Consider the following 21429-nt stretch of genomic DNA (forward strand, 5'->3'; position numbering starts at 1 on the left):
AAAATCTCTTGCCTGCTACCTGAATGAGCCTGGATTCCAGTGTCCTGTGAGAGGGGATTTTTTCTGATCTAAAATACACCCTCCATACTTTGTAACCTTTTCTTATAACTTTACCTTCATGGTCTTGGTACTCCTTTCCTAGGTCTACCATTTAGAGATCTACAACAAGAACTGTGCTGTGTTTTCTAAGTGGGGCTAAAAATACTAGTTTCAAAGAATATGGGCAGCTGTATTAGTCTGCTACAGCAAAACAGACAGAATTTTGGACACCTTAGAAGCCTGGCATGTTTTATAAATCTCCATGCGGAGGTTTTCATGCATCTCATGAAATGATCTCTAGGAAAAGTTAGGCCATAAGAAAATTGGTTAGTCTTTGAAGTGACGGCAAGAGGCCAGGAGAGCTCCCTGGTGGCTCCCTGGCGAGAGTGTGGCAGCTATGAATAGTTTCATGCTGGGATCACAAGCCGGAGTTTGAGAAAGACATCGTGATACTGGGAGTTTTATTTCAATAGAATTTGCTAAGAAAAGCCACGAATCGGAGGGCTTGAGTTTGCCTGGCGCCATCCTGCCCCTCCCTGCTTCTCCCCCCCCCCCCCCGTTGGGTCCTGCTTCCTTCTGAAGAGGGAAATGGTCTTCCCTTCTCTCGGGTCCAGAGGGAGGCTGCTTTCCTCCGCCTCGCTCCTTTCCTGCCCCCTTTCCTCCCGCGAAGCAGGCGCGGCCAAAGAGGCTCTTGCTCTCCGGCGCCAGAGGCGGAGCAAGAGCGCCGAGGAGCCCCTGGGCCGCCGGAAGCGGCGCTCGCCCGTCCCTTCGGCTCCGTCTCTATGGGGCCGAGGCTGTCGCAGTTCTGATGACGCGCGCCCAGGTCGCTTCCGGCTCCCGCTCCGCTTCCGCTGGTTGCTCGGCTACCGGCGCGGCCTGGCGTTGCTATGGAGCCCGATCCGAAAGGGGGCTACGTGCTGAGCAACCTCGCCGAGGTGGTGGAGAGGATCCTGGGCTTCCTGCCGACGAAGGCGCTGCTGCGCGCGGCCTGGTGAGGGGGGCTCCGAGGGGCCGGCGGGGGGCAGCAGGGGTGGACTAGATGACCCTGGGCCCCTCCCCCGTGGCGGGACCCGCCCTCCGGCCCAGCGCCCTCTTCTCGCAGGTGCCCCCGGGGAAGCCCTCGCCCCCCAGGGGCTCCCGGAAGCAGCCCCGCCATGGACAGCCTCCCCACCCATGGAGTGCAGGAGTCTAACCTGGGGAAGCGGGTGGGGAAGCCTCCCCTGGGAGCTGTTCTCTTGGATTGGAAATATACCATTTGTCTCCAACTAAGTTTCATTTGTGGGGACGCAGGTGGCGCTGTGGGTAAAACCTCAGCGCCTAGGGCTTGCTGATCAGAAGTTCGGCGGTTCGAATCCCTGCGATGGGATGAGCTCCCGTCGTTCGGTCCCAGCTCCCGCCCACCTAGCAGTTCGAAAGCACCCTTAAGTGCAAGTAGATAAATAGGTACCACTTTATAGCGGGAAGGTAAACGGCGTTTCCGTGTGCAGCTCTGGCTCGCCAGATGCAGCTTGTCACGCTGGCCACTTGACCCGGAAGTGTCTGCGGACAGCGCTGGCCCCCGGCCTCTTAAGTGAGATGGGCGCACAACCCTAGAGCCTGGCAAGACTGGCCCGTACGGGCAGGGGTACCTTTACCTTTCATTTGTAGCAGATTCTTGGATCAAAATTTGAAATGAAAGTCCATGGGCCTACTCCGAGTATGACCAGCATTGGATACAGCTCTCTTTTTATTTTATGTAATTGTTGTGTTTGCCATCTAGAGAACTTCTGTTGCAGGGAAGTAAGATAAATTAATTCATTCGTTTTCTAGCTGTGCTAGTCTGCAGTGGCGAAATTATAATTGTTCTTCTTTCCTTTTATTGCCAATTTTAAAAGACATGATATTATATTATATTATATCATACCATATTATAGTGAAAGCAGAACTTTTTGTGGCACTGCAAGGCATTTTACAGTCTGGCCCAAAGGAGGTAAAAGAGCAGATGGTAGCTAGCTGTGTTTGCAAAGCATTTTGAGCATAAAATCACTTGCATCTGCTTGACTCCACAATTACAACAGATGACTCTCAAGAGGTCTCCAGAGTACTGTCTAGTCCTGTTATCCTGGATTAGTTTCGGTTACTAAGGCTCAAGGATGTGGACAAAGTGCTTGGATCGGTCAGGGCATAGTGGACTCTTGGCTGATAAAAACTAGCAGGGAGGATGCAGCTGGCTGGACCAGGGAAGTGGTTTGTGCCTCCTTGCAAGAAGGGTTGGTTCCCGCATACTTGGGGGAGGCAGTGCTGAAACCACTCCTTAAGAAACCGTCTCTGGACTCAGAAAATCTAAGTCACTATCGGCCAGTTGCTGATCTCTCCTTGAGCAGGTGGTTGTGGACCTGATCCAGCCAATCTTGGAGGAAATTGATTTTCTAGATCTGTTTCAATCAGGGTTTAGGCCCAGTTTTGGCACAGAAATTGCTTTGGTTATCCTGAATGATGACCTCTGTCAGGAGAGGGGAAATGTATCCTTAACCTCTCCTTGGCCTCTCAGAGGCTTTCAGTACCATCAACCATGGTATCCTTCTGGAGCAGCTGTCCAAGTTAGGGGTGAGTGGCTCTGATTTGCTGTCATTCTGGTCATACTTGGATGGTCATTTCCCCAGGGTTTGATTTTATCCCCTATGCTGTTCAACATCTGCATGAAATGGCTGAGCAGAGTCATCTGGAGTTTGGAATACGTTGTCTGCAATCTGCTGATGACACACAGCTCTGCTTCTCCTTTACACCTAGAGGTGTGGCAGTGGTTGTCCTGGACAATTTTTTAAAATAATAATAATATTTATTAAGTTTTCCATTTTAACAATCCAATAAAAACCACATTAATAACATTCCAAATTATAAAATAATCAAACGATCCAAATTTTATGCCAAATTATAAGTCTTGGGTTGGCTTCCTATGCTCTGAGGTTCGGGGGGTGATGATGATCTCACATTTATGCTTCTCTTAATTAGTCCAGGTAGTTCCAATAAAACAATTGTACCAGGCATATATCCAATTGTACCAGGCATATATCCAAACTTCTTTGTTTTATCTCATTCCAAGACAAATAAGTCTGCACTTTAGCTAGAAACCATAATTTCCATCTTCTATTCTTAACAATCTGTTGAAGGTAATTGCAAATTCATAAATCATTTCCACACAGTTAATAATTAGACCAAAATTATAACTATAATAAAATACTCTCCAGTCCCGTTTGTGTACATAAGCAATCCGGCAGTCAGTCCTTCCAGGAAGATTTGCCAAGTAAGATAGCAAATACGAAGTATATCAAAAAGAAATAATGGAGGCTCACCCCCCCCTTCCGTTCTGACATACCAATCCCGTAGTGATGCTAATCCTTCCACTCAAATCCTTTGGCACCCCAGTGGCTGAATCAGTTAGCAGTGTAATTTGCCTCCCCTCGCTCAGAGCATGCCCGTTAATTAAGTCCAAATTCCATCTTTAAAAACAGGTGTTTGTTGCTCAAGGCGGCGGCTTTGGAGAGTTGCCAAAAATACGCATGGTGCTTTCCACCCAGTGTCCCCTGCCCCCTCATTCCTTCCAGATTGGGAGCAAGTGTTAATTGGGGGTAATCTGCAGGCGAGGCTGCCCTCCCCAGCCCTGGCGGGGTTTGGAAGGATGATTACTCTCATCTCATCCTCAAAATCTTCCGTGTGAGATGGCTCCGATGTAATGGGCAGCCGTTCATCATAGAGGCCAAGCAGGAAGTGGTTGTCCTGGACTATTGTCTGGGACGTATGAGAGCCGACAAACTGAAGCTCAATCCAGATAAGACTGAGGCACTATTAGTTCCCTAGATTGGAAGGGTGAGCGCTTCCCTGCATGTGTTGGCGATATACTTCCTCTGAAGGATGTGGGGAAACTTCTGACTCCATTGTTGTTGCTTGAGACTCAGGTAGCCTCGGTAGCTTTGGCTGATGGCCCAGCTGCACTCCTATCTGCACAGGGATAGCCTATTGCAGGCATGGCCAAACTTGGCCCTCCAGCTGTTTTGGGACTACAACTCTCATCATCCGTAGCTAACAGGACCGGTGGTCAGGGGTGATGGGAATTGTTGTCCCAAAACAGCTAGAGGACCAAGTTTGGCCGTGCCTGACCTATTGTCTATGCTCTAGTAGCCTGTAGGTTAGTTTACTGAACCTTTGGGGCTGCCTCTGAAGATGATGCAGAATGCAGTGGCCAGGCTGCTCACTGGGGCAAGATGGGTGGAGCATATTACACCAATCCTGGCTTGACTGCAGTGGCTGCCAATTAGTCTCCAGGCCCAATCAAAGTGCTGGTTTTGATCTACAGTATAAAGCCTTAAATGGCTCAGGACTGCAATACCTCGGGGACTGCCTCTCCCCTTATGAACCAACCCGGATCCTGCAATCATCATCTGAGACCCTCCTTTGTGTGCCTCCACAAGAGGTCCGGAGGTTGGCAGCATGAAAACGGGTCTTTTCTGTGGTGCCTCCCCATTTGTGCAATGCTCTCCCCAGGGAGGCTCACCTGACACCTTCGTTCCATATCTTTAGGCACCAGGCAAAAACATTCCTCTACATCCAGGCCTTTGGCTAAACAATCTATGGTTTTTAAAACTGGGTGGGTGGTTATTTCATTGTTGTGATATGTATATTTGTGTGAACTTCCTGTCATCCTCAGACAAAGGGTCGTATAGAACTTTAATAATAATATAAGTTTATTTGCAATGTAAGTTACTGTCTGCTTTCACTTTGGGAAAGGGAAACAATTGGCTGAGCTTGACACAACTTAGGTATGTTACCATTACTTGTCCCATGCTTTTATGCTTCACTCATCAGGGTAAGTGTTTGATGGGGAATGAAATTAAAAATGGAGTTGTTTCTGTCTCATATATCTCTGGAGTTCTTGGAAGATGCTCTGTATAGCACCTGGTCCCTCCTGGGGAAGAGAGGCGGACAAATGTTGCCCTGTCCTGGAAACTTTGCTCGCCAATGCCTGTCCCTATTCAATGCAGCTGATGCGGGGAGTGGAATCGCAAGACTCCCAGCAGCAACTCCTCTGAATGCTGCCTTTCAAATGGAGCCGATGGCTGACATAAGAGATGGTTTGGCCCTTCTCTTGTTTTCTAGGCAGTGACAGGTGAAGCTTGATCAAATTCCAAGACAGATGCTGAACTTCTCTCTTAGAAATGCAGGTGTGACTAGGAGGAAAAGGAATGTCAGATTGCCAGTGGAGTTGGTAACTGGGGGTACGTAATATTTTAGCAGTTTTCCATGTGAACTGCATGAAGCCATAGACTTCTGTAAAGGAACCTGTTAAAAAACTTCTGAGATTGAGACAGCTGGGCTTTCAAAGTGGTTCATTTTTAGAAGATGCAAGAAGTGTTGGCTACCACTGAAGGTGCATGATAGACATTTCCAGATAAGGAGTCAGCTGCTCTTGCAGGGCATGTACAGAGCTGGTAGTTGCTGAAACAGTGAGCTGCAGTGGGGAAGCTCAACCACCAACACAAGGAGTCTTTATTAGCTCCCTCCGCCCCACCTGCCTTCTGGGGGGAAATGCTGCCCTCACTTACGGGGCTATTGCAAGGGGGACATATTCCTTGAATCCTCCAAATCGCTATCTTCCCGCCTGTAGTGATGCTGATTCTGGGGTTTTTTTTAGTGTGTGCCGGTTATGGAGAGAGTGTTCCCGCAGAATCCTGAGAACCCAGCAGAGTGTTGTCTGGGTCTCCACAGTGGAACCCGGGCCATCAAGCAGTCATGCTCTGGTTCAGGTGTTAGCAGAGGAGCTTGAGGTAAGTGAATGGAACATCTTTGAACAGTTATATACTTGGATCTTTATATATATACTATATATCTTGGATCCTTGGTTGAGATTCTTGCATTTGCAGGGGGTTGGACTAGATGACCCTTGAGGTCCCTTCCAAATCTACGATTTTATGATTCACAATTGGTAATTTCACAAGTACTGTTCCTCTGCTCCTCTTGGTGTACAACCTCCTAAAATCCAATTGGTGCTTCCCTGCTGATTCTGTAGCATTGCTATGTATTTTGCTTTAGATGTGACAGTGCTTATCATACTTGTAACCTATTGCAACTTGCTACTTGGTTGATTGTCAGATTTGGAGAAGCTGAGTTCTTAAATGCTTGTCCTGTCCTATAGTATCAGCTGGCCTTTAGGTTTAAGGAGGTGTTTGATACTGACATGGGGTTCTCAGCTCAAATTCTGTGCACATATACCTTTGAGTAAGCCAGTTGAACACACTGGAACTTGCTTCTGAGCAACCATGCATTTATCTGTATGTGATATCGTGTTTTCCTGAATGTATCTATTCAGAAGTAAGTCCAGCTAAGCTCAGTGGGAGTTGCAATAGGCAAGTGTCCTTAGGATTACAGTACTAAACTATAAGGGTTTACAGTGTAACCTTGGTTCTTGAATGCCTTGGTACTAGAACATTTCGGCTCCAGAACGCCAAAAACCTGGAAGTAAGTGTTCTGGTTTTTGAACATTTTTTGGAAGCCAACCGTCTGGCTGTTGGCTTATTTCCGGGGAGCTGCGCCACTCGGAAGCGGAGCCTTGGTTTCCGAATGTTTTGGAAGTCGAATGGACTTCTGGAACAAATTACGTACGAGAACCAAGGTACCACTGTATAGTCTTTTATGTATGCAATATTTTAATAGAAAAAAATATGTTGACCTAGATTACCATATAGAGTGGTAGAACATAAAACATAGAGAATTTAAAACTGCTTCGTATGCAGACTGTATCCAGAACTGCTTCTTGACATTAGATAGTCACTCTAACAATAATATTTTAGATACGTGTTGAAAACTTTGGCTCTGAAGAATCATATTTTGTAAAGGATGTGTGTGAATGATGGTGTAAATACATATAGGAACAGACACACTTTCAGACTCTTCTGGGCCAGCCCAGTACATTTTGCTGCCTGCGGCAGAGCAGGTAATGGTGCAATGCCCCACCCCCCTCATTTTCAACGCATGCAGTACTCAAAGTATGTCACGTTATTTGGCACCTGAGGCATAAAATCTCTCAAGCACTTCTCTTTCCCCTCTCCTTTCAGCAGTAAAAAAGCACCATAATAAATTAAATACTAACTATTTCGCGGTACTCCAAATCAGCTGCTTGAGGTAGCCAAGTCACTTCACCTCATGATAGGGCTGGCCCTGGAGCTCTCAAAAAGTAAAATGATTCTTTATGCTCAAAACCAAGCATGTTCTGTATTGGGATGTCTATAACTTTAAAAAGAGACAAGATATATGTTAGGGGGTTTAAATAGTCCCCCCCCCATTTCCTGCTCTGCTTGTTCTTCCTTTGAAAGAGAAGTTCCTGTTCATTCACCTCTCCAGTTTCTGTTTTCTTATACTCAGCTTTTACTTTACAGAAGGTTCAGGTGCTGCCCCAGACAGTGTTGTATATAGCAGATGCAGAGACTTTCAGTGAACACGAAGAGTGTCCAAGCCACAGGCAGAAGAAAGGTGAGCATCTATGTTGGGTTTCCTTCTGCCTTGAAGAAGCTTTGCTCCACATCCTTTCTGATTTTATACATTTATACATGGAAGCACTTGTGCGAGGGATCTGGTTTTATCCAGTGGATGAAGTACTGTGTTTAAATAGCATTGAATAGCCTTGGCAGCCAGCCAGAAGGTTTAGTGTCCACCAATGCTGTGGGAAGAGGTAAGGTCTGAGCTCCAAGACCCAGGATCATTGTAGCAACACGTCCTGGCCCTGATCAGTGGAGATGGGGTACAGCTTGACACTGATAGAGATCAAGCTGCGGAGAGGCTTGCAAAACAAGACTCATTGGTGCTTTTCAAGCCTCTTGCTGGCCCAGCAGAAAGTGAGGCTCCTTGTGCTCTTTTCCTGGCTCAGGAGCAGAGCAGAGAAGCCTCCAAGGTCACAGGAAGGCTTTGAAAGTAGCAAGTTATTTCCCTGCTTTCTTCAGACATTTGTAGAGACATGGTTATACTGGATGGCATGATACCTCCCTGTTTTGGCCACTTATAATTCTGGCCCTATCAGAAGCCTGAACCAACGCCTTAATGTTCACACTCCTAGAAAAAATGTGGACAGATTGCCAAGTGCTTAAACATACCTGGGGAGTACCCATGCATGTTAAAGCAGCTAATTAAAAATATCATGGAGACCTGGCAGTTTTTTCCAGCTGTACTGCTGATTCAATGTGAACTTGTGCAAATTGTTTTTTCTTGTAGCACGAAGAAGAAATAGCAAAGAAACAGCCACTGCCTTAGAAAAACTATTGCCCAGACGATGCCAAGTCCTTGGTCTAGTGACACCTGGAGTTGTAGGTAAGAAACAGCAGTAATGCATTCAGCTGTCTGCACCTTGCCCAATGTTAGCACACTTGCAAACCACTCCTTCCACGGGCCCAAAATACAATGGTGTTCTGTAAAAGTAAATGAGGGAGGGGCAAATTCCAACCCTTCACAAAGTAAGGAACAGTTCACACTAGTTGATGGGCCCCATGAGTGCATGCCCCCCCCAGCTGCATTTATACCAAGCCAGACCGTTGGTCCACAGGTTGCCACAGACGGCAACCATTTTGCCCACATTCAGGTGACGTGTGACCACCGATCTGCAGGTCTTTTTTGACCTGGAAGAGGGTGGAATGGAGTAAGGCGGGCTTATGTGTGCTCTGCTGCCGTGCGTGGGGGCCAGGTACACAACCCCTGCACAAATTGGGGGTTTCCCTAAACTTTACCAAACACAGAACCTCCATCCCTACCCTCCCTTCAGTTATGCTAATGGGCCAAGCCAGCTCAACAGAGCGAGCTGGATGGGCATTAAGCAGGGGACAAAGGGCAGTGATGGAAACCATCAGAGGACAAGACTGCCAGGCCAGGTGGAGTGGGGCTCCTTCTTTGTGGGGCACTAGTGGGCCGAGGCAAAGGCCAGGTTTAGGATTTCAAGTCTGAATGATGTAGACTAGGGGGAGGTCCTTGGAGTCGGTTGGTACCAAGAAGGAGATGTCTACATTGACTGGCCTTCTCTCCAGTTTCAGGCATGAATGTTTCGCAGCCTGGCTGAGATATGTCAGGGAACAAGCCTCTTGATACTCAAAGCATCTGCTCTTGCCCAGAGGTGTCACACCCCCCCTTCCCTTCTGCTCATAGGTTTGCCTGGGAAATGAACCTAGGAACTCTCATGCCCCCAATCATTCCTAGCTGTCTGAAATCCTCTTTAACCAGAGAGTAAGCCTGGGACCTTCTGCCTACTAGGAATGTGCTCTTAACAACTGCACTGTGAGCCTCTTGCCTGTGGATTTTAAAGTCACATGTGTGGGGGTTTTTAAAACTTCCTGTAGGATGTGTCAGAGATTAGTAAGAGCCTTCTTGGTTTAGCTGACAGTGCTTTGGGGCCATATTGCTTTCAAAAAGGAGACCATTTTTTAAAAAAAATCTTGTGGAACTACATGGCTAGGGGATGGGGAAGCAGCAGCAGACAGATGTCAAGTTTCCCCTGCTTTTGAACTCTCCTCCTTAGTTACTCCAATGGGGTCTCGCAGCAATCGGCCTCTGGAAGTCGAAGATGGTGAAGCTGGCTTTGCGATATTGTTCCCCAAGATTGATGGGGTGAAGATTCAAACCTTCCACTTTTGTAAAGACTTGAAGACCAGGGTCTTTGATGAAAGCCAATTTGCTGAAGCAGGTACCTAATGACTAAAACACTGTAGTAGTAAAATATTAAAGCTTAGCAGCCAAATTTGCAATTTAAGCTATTGACTGAGTATGGATTCAGGAGAGAACTATGAGGGTGATAAATGCTTTTAAGTGTGCATTGAAAGAGAATATTAGATATACACCTAAGTGCTTATAGTGTGAATGCACCAAAAAGTGTTTGGATGTGTGTGTGCCATGCAAGTATCTTTGGAGAGCTAGAATTGGGGCCATTGTATGCATTATGCAGCCACAGAGACAAGCACCATGAGCAAAAGGTGAATGAACTGACTTTATATTAGACAAAGGAAAGGAAGATTGTGACTACAATGCATACACATCATTTTCAAATATTTAAAAGCCTCTTTGAAATGAGTGAAGGGGCAGGTACTTTCTGTACTGCCAACTGATAGAAGAGGCGGCATAATAGTTTTATGCTTAAGGGAGGGGGATTCTGGCAAAACACCAGGGAGAACACTTTTTAAATGTGAAGGTCAGCAGCCAAATAAACCGCGTTCCTCCTTCAGTGTATCTAAAGGAAACAGGCACTTGTCAAGGGTGTTTTAGATATAAAGTATCCAGGATTGGGGAAATAGCCTTGGATTGAATTATGCAGTGGATGCTTTCTCAGCAGTCTCATTCTAGGTTATTTTGGTGACCTTCCCTGTGTCCTGTGTAAGCCTTAGAAGTGTCTGATTACCCTTATATAAATGTTTTGTAACCAGTTCTCGAGAAGAAGCAAATTTGCATTGTTTCCCAAGCCTCTTTTCCCCGTGGTATTTTTCTCATGGGAGTTTTTGAAATATTCTGTGTTGTCCTGATTATCCTGGAAAAGGATATTCTTTAACCCCTCAGGAATAATAGCATGGAAATGTTTTGTTAAAAATGTTCTCCACAGTCTTCATCTTCCCCACCAGCCACAGTAAAAAAAGGGGGGGGGGAAAGAAGAATCTTTCCTCCAGTGGACATGCAGTTTAACCTAAAGCATCTAATAGATTTGTTGTCCAGGTTGGAGCATCTCCCTTGTGAAGAGTAACAAGTCCAACTTGTTTTTATAGGCCTTTCTAACTTTGGGGAACGTAACTTAGATATGCTGGGTGTGTTGTTTACCTGACCTCAAAGGAAGTTGGTTACTTCCTGCACTATGGAGTTGGTGCATTCTGACACGTAAAATGCTAGTAGCTACTGGTTAAAATCACCATGTGCCGAGCAAAACAAAACACAACATACAATTAGAGGCTGCACGAAACCTTCAGGATTATATGCTGAAGAGGAGGTCATAAACAGCTAGAGGGCCTTAATGATAACAACAAATCTTTATAGAGCCTCTGCCTTTATGATATGCATTCTGCTCTTTGAGCCTTTAGGGAGAAGTAGCCCAGAAAACAAAACTGATGCAGTTCATCCAGTCCAGATGCAAGACTGTCTTGCCTGTTCTTGTTCCTGCCAAAATACAACATTACAGAGGTTAATCCTTTCCCCCTTCTCTTTCTGTAACCAGGCCTGAAGAATAATCCCGATCTCAGAGTGGTTCTTCTCTTTGGGTACAACACATGGAAGTCAGGAGGAACCCGATTTCTACACCAAATAGTCAATCGCTTGAATGAAAAAAGCATCATCTTGGCTGGCGGACATGTGGAGAGCTTTACATCTCTAACTTCTGAGAAGTGGGTATCTTTGGAAGAGTGGGGATCTCTCTGCCCTCAGGTGTCCACTAGAACTCTGGATTGCCTAATGATCTCTTGTGTACCAGACAGTTAATTTAGTTTCCACCCATTTCTGAAAATCTCGGCTTCTGTTTATTTAAAAACAAGTTTCTGACTCTCAAGGTCTGCTGAAATCTCTTGAGGCTAGAGGTGGTGATGATTGCTTAATAAAAGCCATGATGAATCAGAACAAAGGTCCAACATCCTGTGTATCGCATAGTGGTCAGTCAGATGATATGAGAGACCTTCTGGCAGACATGAAAGTAGTATCTCTCTTCTGTTATCTCCTCAGCAACTAGCATTCAGTGGCATATAGCCACCAAACCTAGAAGTTCCATTATCCCGTGTGCTTTGTTTGATCTGTTCTCATTCTCCTGTCAATTTCATTGGGTTAGAAGAGGGAATAAAACTGCTATCTAATTTTTCCATAACATGCCCTCCCTTAGAACTTTGTGATCTCCCTAACAGCCACATCTGTCTCAAATAATAATTGGTTTGGTATGTAACAGGGCACAATGGATTCATTGTTTTTCATTGTCTTGGAAAATAGATTATCTGGGTATTGGATCATGGTTATTGGAGTCATAGAATCATAGAGTTGGAAGAGACCACAAGGGCCATCGAGTCCAACCCCCTGCAAAGCAGGAAACACCATCAGAGCACTCCTGACATAAAGACCTCCAAAGAAGGAGACTCCACCACACTCCTTGGCAGCAAATTCCACTGTCGAACAGCTCTTACTGTCAGGAAGTTCTTCCTAATGTTTAGGTGGAATCTTCTTTCTTGTAGTTTGGATCCATTGCTCCGTGTCTGCTTCTCTGGAGCAGCAGAAAACAACCTTTCTCCCTCCTCTATGTGACATCCTTTTATATATTTGAACATGGCTATCATATCACCCCTTAACCTAAAAGGTAGGTGAGTCGGATCACTACCTTTTGAAGGCATAGAAAACATCACTGGTTCTAACGTTTCAAGGAACTCCTTAGATTCCTGAATCCTCTGTTGAATGAATAGCTGTACTTAACATAGAACTGAAGCAGCTGAGCCTGGAAGAAACGTGGCTAGATTACAGATTTCTCTTTATTTTTGCTAAAACACTGATTGCGGCATTTATTTATAAAAGCTATGTCATGGCCGTTGCAAATGAAACCTTTTTTTTGAGGTTGGTAACTGTATCTGCTTTGATATTTGAAGCTTGGAAGGCACAGCTCCAAACACAGCAGATCGTTTTAGCTGCTAGCCCATGCATGATTGGACTTGGGAGTGTGCGGGAGATCAGCTGTGTGTTGGATTCGTTCTTTTCTGTTTGGTGAAAATTATTCAGGAGAGGGTGCTAAACAACATGTGGTTGTTTGGCTGCTAATCAGAAGTGCATCCGGGACCTAGCTTTCCTGATTGGTTACTAATCAGTTCAGCCTTCCCTGAAGAATGTTGCTGAGCTGAACAGGGGCCACCAGTGCAGGTGCTGTGAGCTTCCTAGATGAGCTTGCTGTGTTTTTTTGGCCTGCATTTGAAATCTTGGCAATCTTAATTTGTGCATGGCATATCAAGCCATGTACATCCTTTCCCAATGAATCCATGGCAAATGCATGGGGTTCTGAAAGTCTGATAGTGTAGGGATGAATATAAACAGTGATGTGCTACTTCTGTACACAGATGTAGCAGCTTACATTCCAGTGGTGTTCTAGCAGTTGTCAGAATGAAGTGTCCCTCTCAAATCAGTCTGTATTATTATATGGTGTTTACTCAGTGTACAGTACAACTGGAACAGGCATGTCAGGTGAATTATGGTCAAATCACATATTCGTAGCAAATTAACCAAAGGGAGGCAGAACTTTCACCACTTACCTCTCTCTTACAGTCCATTTGAAGTCTAGTCTGAGGATACAGTACTTTTTAATTCAAGAAATAAGCACCACTCATTGATCTGGGGGAATCTTGCAGCATATCTGATGCCTTAATGTTAACTTGCAGTTGGTATAATGAAGTAATTTACTCGTATTATTTATTTGGGTTGGCAGCCAGTAGGTTCGCAGTATTCCTGGCATGCCTCCCACCCAAAATGACATTCTATAAATCAGCACAGAACAAAATCTTCAATAGTGTACAGCAGGTGTGGTGGTGGTGATGATGATAATGATCATGATGATAATCTGGCTAGGTTTCCCCAGCCACTCTGAGCGGCTCCCAACAGAATATTAAAAACATAAAATGTCAAACATTAAAAACTTCCTTAAACAGGGCTGCCTTCAGATATCTTCTGAAAGTCAGATACTGTAGTTGTTTATTTCCTTGACATCTGATGGGAGGGTGTTCCACAGGGCAGGCACCACTACCAAGAAGGCCCTCTGCCTGGTTCCCTGTAACCTCACTTCTTGCAGGGAGGGAACTACCCAGAAGGCCGGGCAGAACAATGGGGATGGAGACGTTTCTTCTGGTATACTGGGCCGAAGTTCTGAACCTCTTCAGAACTTTCTAAGTTTATACAGTGTGGGCTAGATAACCATTGTGCTGCTTTTCTAAAGCATTTTGCAAGTTCTTTAGTTTGGTAAGGGGAATTTTCATCTTTTGGACAGCAGCCATTGGTTGAACTGCACTCTGTCCATTTAAAGGTTAATAATGTAGCTTTTCAGCAAAGGGTGTTTAGGTACCTGTTATAGCACCTGTGATTTCTTTCCCCTTGAAAAATAGTAGTCTTCCAGGAGCAAATATCTTTTGTTTGTCAACATTTTAGCTTGGCTAGCTCCCATTTGGAGCTTGTATGTTAACATCCTCAAAAGAAAAGCTATCTGTTGATCTAGTTGCTAGCAAGTATAGAAGGAAGCCCTACACGGGTTATGAATCTGTCTGAGCTGATTTTAAGATACCAGTTGCTAGCGTGTTGGGAAAGGTACAGATTCCATTCTTCCAGACTTATGGACCGCCTCTCCAAAACCCTGTGATCATCATCTGAGGTCCTTCTTTGTGTGCCACTCCCACAGGAGATCTGAAGGGTGGCATTACAAGAACAGTGGCCATTTCTACGGTGGCTCCTGCTTGTGGGATGCTCTCCCGGGGGACTCACCTGGCACCAGGCAAAACCTTTCTCTTATATGAGGCCCTTGGCTAGTTAAACAAGCTCTGGTCTTTTAAACAGGGTAAAGGGTTTTTGTTTGTTAAATATTTTTGTGTATTTATATTGTAAATTCCTAGCAATGTCTTCCAAATAGTAAAGTCAAGCACACAAATTATGGATCCCTCAGTAGCAGACTTAGATTCACCGGGGGGGGGGGATATAGATATATTTAGCCAGGAAGGCATTCAGTAAAGAAAAGCTACAACACTGTTGTGTTATGTATTATAAGTATTTTTATGTTATACTACAATTATATTCCCAATGGAAGCATACATAAACAAACAGAATAACAAAGTAGGTCCTGTAGGAAAACAATTTGCTTGTTTGGGAAGTTAAAATTTTCTGGATTCATAAATGTTCACAGCCTTCAAACAAGACTTTGGGGACGTGGGCAGGAACATGCCGAGAGAAACAGTGGAGTGCCTAGTATTTATGTATAATAATAATATTCACATTGTTTTTCTTGTTTTGTATTGTATAGAGTCTTGATGCTGCTGCTCCATTCTGTCAACCCCCCTTTGTAATATGGTGTTTTGTTTCTCTTCTCTTTCAGTAAGACTCAGGCTGCTGATTCTTGTGGTGTTGTTGGCTTGGCTTTCAGTGGACCGCAGATCCAGAGTGCGACTGTTCTGTTAGATCAGGATGTAATTGATGAGAGGACAGCAGAAGCAGCCGTGCAGCGCCTCAAAGCCACAAACATTCCTGAACACAATAGCCTTGGTTTTATGTTCGCATGTGTTGGCAGGGGATATCAACATTATAAAACCAAACAGAATCTTGAGGCTGATGCTTTTAGGAAGTTCTTTCCTAACATTCCCCTCTTTGGCTTTTTTGGACATGGGGAGATAGGATGTGATCGAATTGTGACCGGGAATTTTATACTCCGAGAGTATAATGACACAAAGGATGACTTGCTCCATGGTTACACCACTGTAATGACCATCATCCATCTGGGTTCAGCCAAAGCAAATCAAGCTTAAACCTTTAGTTGTAAATGTGCACCAGAGAAACGATGCTGTTCTAATTCCAGCAATGTAAAAACAAAGCAAAATCTGAAACACTGTACACACTTCCAACAGAAGTGGATCCTGAAACCATTGTAATCACTGTACCATTGACTTAGGGTGTCTAGGTGGCATAATATTAAATTTGATGAGGAAGAAAGGGTTTTTAAAAATTTCAGATTTGTCAGATCTCTGGTAAAGGGTTCTAGTCAACTTACTTTTTGCTGATAGTAGACCCACTGAAATCTATCTAAACGATGGCTACTAACTTCATTGGATGTAATCTGACTGTTAGTTGAATACAACCCAAAGAATTTATTTCTAAATTTGCAAATTATTTAGGTCAGAGTTAAGTGAACTCATATCTTTAGAAGTAACATAATTAGCATTTCTGCATGCAGTTTATGGACCAGATTTTGACACAACAATCAAGTTAAGCATTAAACGAACTTTCACTTATGTTTTTAAAAAACGCTGTTTCTATGCCTCTGTTTTACAGCAACATTACATTACAATTTTCTACTGTGACAGCAACACTACTTTGCAGAAGGCTGGGCCATCACATATGAATAACAGGACAATTCTCGAGCTAGAAAAAGTGGTTAGGAAGATCCTTCAAACCAATCCACCCAGTCTTAGTGGTGTGTTGGAAATGAAACCTTATACTGCCCTTGGCTTGTTTGCAACACTACCTCTCAAGCTGCTTTTGGCAGGAGGTTAAGCTGTTGTTGGACACATGATCACATAAAACACTTTGCTGTGTGGCAAATCCTCGTGAGTGGATGTGTTTGAAATGTAAGACAATGCTCTTTATATAAAGATACCCACAAAGAGATGGAAATGAATAAATGGGGTTGATAAGGCATTAACGACAGTTTTCCATATCCTTACTGTTGGATTTACAAAACTAATTCCACTTCTTACAGATGACATGCTTCCTTGGAACAGTATGAAAGGAATATCTCGGTGTGGGGGACAAGGTGAAGCAAAAACATGAAAGCAAGAGCCCGCAATCTTTACTGGAAGTGTTCAGCTAGCTCTGATTCACTGAACTACTCAGGAGTGCCAGTGTCACCCTAAGATAAACAGCATATTTGGGGAACCCTCTGCGTGGGTTTCCTATCTCTGGGTCATTTCTGCAGGACCCTTTCCCATCAACTATAGGCTATGAAAACTGTTGCAATCTTGCTCATTTGCACCCAAAATAGCAAATGAGCTTGTGGTACTCTTAAAGACTAACAGGTTTACTGTGGCAAAACCTCTTGTAGGTCAGAACCTACTACTACAATGTAGGTTCAAAAATCAGGTGTGATCTTGGAGACATTTGGATGCTGCATAGCACCTGTTACCTTTTCTATTTCACAATCATCCATATATATATATATATATTTAAATGCATATTATGCCAGCCAATAACATGCAGCCCATAAAATTTATGTCACAATGAATCAGTATTCAAGGTGGTATTAGCCACTCCGCTTTTGAAGTCACAAGAAGCTAATTCACTTAACCTCAATAGCTTCCTTTAATTTGTTGCTTTTAATTAGAGAGATAAGGCTCTCTTCAGCTCAACACTGTCCTTTCTGCATTTGAAAGCTCAACTCCCACATTTAAAAACAATAATATTTTTAAAAGTTTGCCAAACAATAAGAAATGTGATATAACTGTACTGTCTCTAGCCTTTTTAAAATCTTAATCTTTAAGGCTAGGGGGAAAGTATATAAGAAATATTCTCTAAGCTGTAGAAGAAGAAGCACATTTCTTTTACCAGGATGGAAAACATTATGTAGCTCTCTTTTAACGAGCAAATCTGGATCTCTAGATTATTCTTTTTCTTTTTCCTCTGGAAAAGCTGTGTGCATAACATTTTGACAGGTACAGATTTTACTGGCATGCAGATGGTACCGGTGAGGGAAGTGTTGGTGAATTCCTTCTGGGTTACACAACTAATAAAAGTCTTAAGTAACCTGCTAGAAATAAAAGCAGATGTCAATCTTATTTTGGTCAACCATTGGTAACCTTTTCATCTGCCATCTGTGCAACCCCTCAACTCCCATCAGCCTCAGTCCTAGCAAATGGTTAGGGATGATGGGACTTGTAGTTTATATCTTTGTTTGCAGAGCAAGATGGCAACAACAAAGCAGCGGCAGTGAGAAAATCCCTAAAAATGCCATCTATTTAAGTTAACTATCTGAATTGTGGACAACCAGCAGGATAAAATTAGAGGGACAGTTTATATTCATACTTAGATATACCTGTAGTGAAGGCTCCTCTGACCTTAGCTGTTGAAAGGTAATTGCAGACAAAACATACCCCAGCTGCTTATGCAGATAAAAGTTCTGGAGGATTTAATTTAACAGTGTGATGTCATCAAGCAAGATGGCTGCCTAACTCACTTACTCTTAACACCCTGTGCACTATCAAACCTCCCATTTAAGCTGAAAACCTTAAAAAGTGACTCTGGGAAACAAGATCTCTACAGATTATGCTCCAGGGATCTCATTTAACACCACAACAGTCACAAAAGCCATGTATCAGGAAATCAACCAGAAACCTCTGAGCAGCAGGAAGAAGAACTAGGCTCAAGCGTGGCAGCTAAGACTACAAAACTCTTAAGACGAAGCATTTGCCTGCTTCCTTCTCCCTGAGCTCACTGCCCACCTGGGAAAGCTGAGACAGGATCTCAGGGAAGATTTAGCATTAGAACTAAAAGCAGCTTTGACTCCCAAGTGAGAAAAGACTCAACAAAACAGAAGCCTGGATCTCTGAGGCCTCAAAGACTGCAAATGAAGCTCTAAAGTTAGGAATCAGGAGGCAAAAATCAAGAAACTGGTGGCCATAACTAGAGAAACACAGCTTTGTATGAAGCAGACATTCTTGTCGCTTCCTTCTGTAAGTGAGAGGCCTACCAGAATTTCTGGAAGGCAAAGATTTACTCTCTTATCTTCCCTAATCTTAAAACTTAAGGCCTCCAATCTAGAGTTTGCATACAGAGCAGGCCAGTGCTTGCAAACTCAGCCACAGGCCCAGAGACATTGTTATTGAAAGGTTTTTCCTCCTTTCCACTAAGCAGGCCATTTTAGAGGAACTTCGTATACTTGACACTCTGGCATGGGAAGGCCAGAAGATCTCTATTATGTAAGATTTGTGTCTGGCAACCTTAAATTGCAGACGTTTCTTTAAACTATATACAGAAATGCTTCAAAATGCTGGAATCCACAAGAGATGGGGCTACCCATTCCATCTGATAGTGCTGCTGGATGGGGTACAGCATGAAGCATCTACACACAAGGAGGCAAGACTACTCCAGAGCATGCTAAAGCTGTCTGTACCAAGTGACCCCAAAACCAGCAGCTGTAACTCAGACTCATCAGATGATGAGATAGGACTGGGTTGGCAGCAGCAGTGACATCAAGTAAAAACTTCTTAAAAGTGCCACTTTCAGCATACTGAAACCCACCACGTCCTGGGAACTGGAAGAGGACACCAGAGCAGTGGTCAGCAAAATCCCTAGTCTCTTAAACAGGAATAGGGAAATAATAACCACTAATGTGCATTATGGGACACAAGTGGCGCTGTGGGTTAAAGCCTCAGCGCCTAGGACTTGCTGATCGAAAGGTCGGCGGTTCGAATCCCTGCTGCAGGGTGCGCTCCCGCTGCTCGGTCCCAGCGCCTGCCAACCTAGCAGTTCGAAAGCACCTCCGGGTGCAAGTAGATAAATAGGGACCGCTTACCAGCGGGAAGGTAAACGGCGTTTCCGTGTGCAGCTCTGGCTCGCCAGAGCAGCGATGTCACACTGGCCATGTGACCCGGAAGTGTCTCCGGACAGCGCTGGCCCCTGGCCTCTTAAGTGAGATGGGCGCACAACCCCAGAGTCTGTCAAGACTGGCCCGTACGGGCAGGGGTACCTTTACCTTTACCTTTAATGTGCATTATTAGCTGTCAGCATAACAAGGAACCATTGAGACACATGGAGGTGCCTAAAGCAAATGAAGCAACCTGGCACTGGGAAATTTAGAGAACTGTTAAATTGATTAAGTTTTTTACTTCAGTGTCCCCTTATATTTGCTATCAGAAAATGAGTGGTGTTAAACATTGAGAGGAGAGACTACCTCTTCTCATGACCATTCTAGCAGAACTTTGCAAGATCTTTGTGTTTTAGCATTGGATTACATAGTGAAGCTTGAATTTTATCCTACACACGCTATTACTCTGACCTACATTTTGCCACCTATCAAAACAATCCGTTAAAATGTTTGTACAATTTCCTAGCCAACATACTGTAACCTGGCCCAATGGTTGATCTGGAAACTATAAAAATACTCACCCTAAATGTCAACGGTCTCAACTCACCAGTGAAACGACAAAGAGTCAATCTAATGCTCAAATGGGAAAAACCTAAAATAATATGCCTACAGGAAACCCACTGTAAGAAGCAAATGGATAGAATTTTTCGTCTCAAAGGCTTTGATGTCCAAATCTCATCTCCTGGATCATCAAAAGGAAGAAGAGTAACACTGCTGATTTCTAACAGTCTGAATTTTACCCTCAAGAGAACTTTGACAGATGAGAGAGGCCACTAAGCATTTGTCAAAGGCCAAAGTAATGGCATCACACTAACTTTACTCTCTGAACAAAGGACAGTTACAATTTCTCCGACTTGCTATGCTAGAACTATCTGGATTCCAGGGAGGCAAGGTGCTATTAGAAGGGGATTTAAATCTTGTACAAGATCCCCAACTGGACAAATTAACCTCTCTATTGAATGACAACCATACCTAAGCCAGGAAAAATCCTGCGTCAGTAGAATCATATAGACCAATAATCCTTTTAAATCAGGATGCTAAAATCTTTACAGCAATCCTTACTGCAAGGCTCAACACGTTTATTTCTTCCTACATCACCATGGACCAAGCTGGGTTCATACCCCAGAGACAGATCTGTGACCCAATTCACCAGCTACTAAATGTTATCCATCCTAGCAAAAGGAAAAATTTACCACTAGCCGTCATATCATTAGATATGGTAGTTCCTAGGAGGGTTGTTGTCAAAAATGAACATGGGACATTTTATGAATTCTATCATGAGACTGTACAAAAACTCATACACTCGGGGTAAATGGCATCGATTCTAAAGCTTTCTCACTGCAAGATGGGTGTGGCAGGGATGCCCTCTGTCACCCCCTCTTGTATGCCCTCTCAATGAACCACTAGCCCTCTCCATTAGAAGCAATTTGGAGATAAAAGGAGTTGAAATAATAAAAAAATGCATAAAATAAGCCTTTTTGCAGATGATATAGTAATAATGCTCTCTAACCCAAAAGCTGCAACACCTGTATTAATGAAAGAACTAAGCAATTATGGTAAAGTGGCCAGATTCAAAATCAATGAAATCAGAAATAATGTAGATAGGCATTCCTCCACCTGTCTAATTAAACATTCTAAACCAAACAGGTTTTAAAACCTGCTACAAGGTAGTAAAATATTTGGGAGTGCAGATAACTAAAAATCTATCCGCTCTAAAGAAAGCAAACTTCACAGCAGTATTCCTACAGGTGTGACAAAATCTTGAGTCTTGGAAAGATGTACATTTATCATGGTCAGGACGCATAGCTGCAGTTAAGATGGCTATCCTACCGAAATTTTTGTTTCTCTTTCAAGTGTTGCCAATTATGATTACACCCATACAATTTAAAATTTGGCAGTGCTCAATAAACAAGTTTATTCATGAAGGGAAGAAAGCATGACTAGGCTCTAGAATTATATATGGAAGTGTCCAAAATGGTGGGATTGGAATCCCACATCTCCAAACGTATTACAGCGCCTTCCAAGGAAAGCATTTGATGTCACTGATCCACAGGTAA

At 43.8% G+C, this 21429-nt stretch overlaps 1 protein-coding gene across 1 annotated transcript; it reads left to right on the forward strand.

The window, feature by feature from the left end:
- The first annotated feature begins 862 nt into the window (after positions 1–862).
- Positions 863–16431, forward strand: FBXO22 (F-box protein 22). Its single transcript, XM_081926324.1, has 7 exons — positions 863–1030; positions 5708–5840; positions 7449–7542; positions 8278–8373; positions 9569–9733; positions 11243–11408; positions 15116–16431. The coding sequence occupies exons 1-7, from the start codon at positions 927–929 to the stop codon at positions 15540–15542; spliced, it is 1185 nt and encodes a 394-aa protein (XP_081782450.1). The 5' UTR covers positions 863–926; the 3' UTR covers positions 15543–16431.
- The last annotated feature ends 4998 nt before the right edge of the window (positions 16432–21429 follow it).

The sequence above is a fragment of the Podarcis melisellensis genome, assembly GCF_964234715.1.
Source record: "Podarcis melisellensis genome assembly, chromosome: 9".
Classification (NCBI taxonomy): domain Eukaryota; kingdom Metazoa; phylum Chordata; class Lepidosauria; order Squamata; family Lacertidae; genus Podarcis; species Podarcis melisellensis.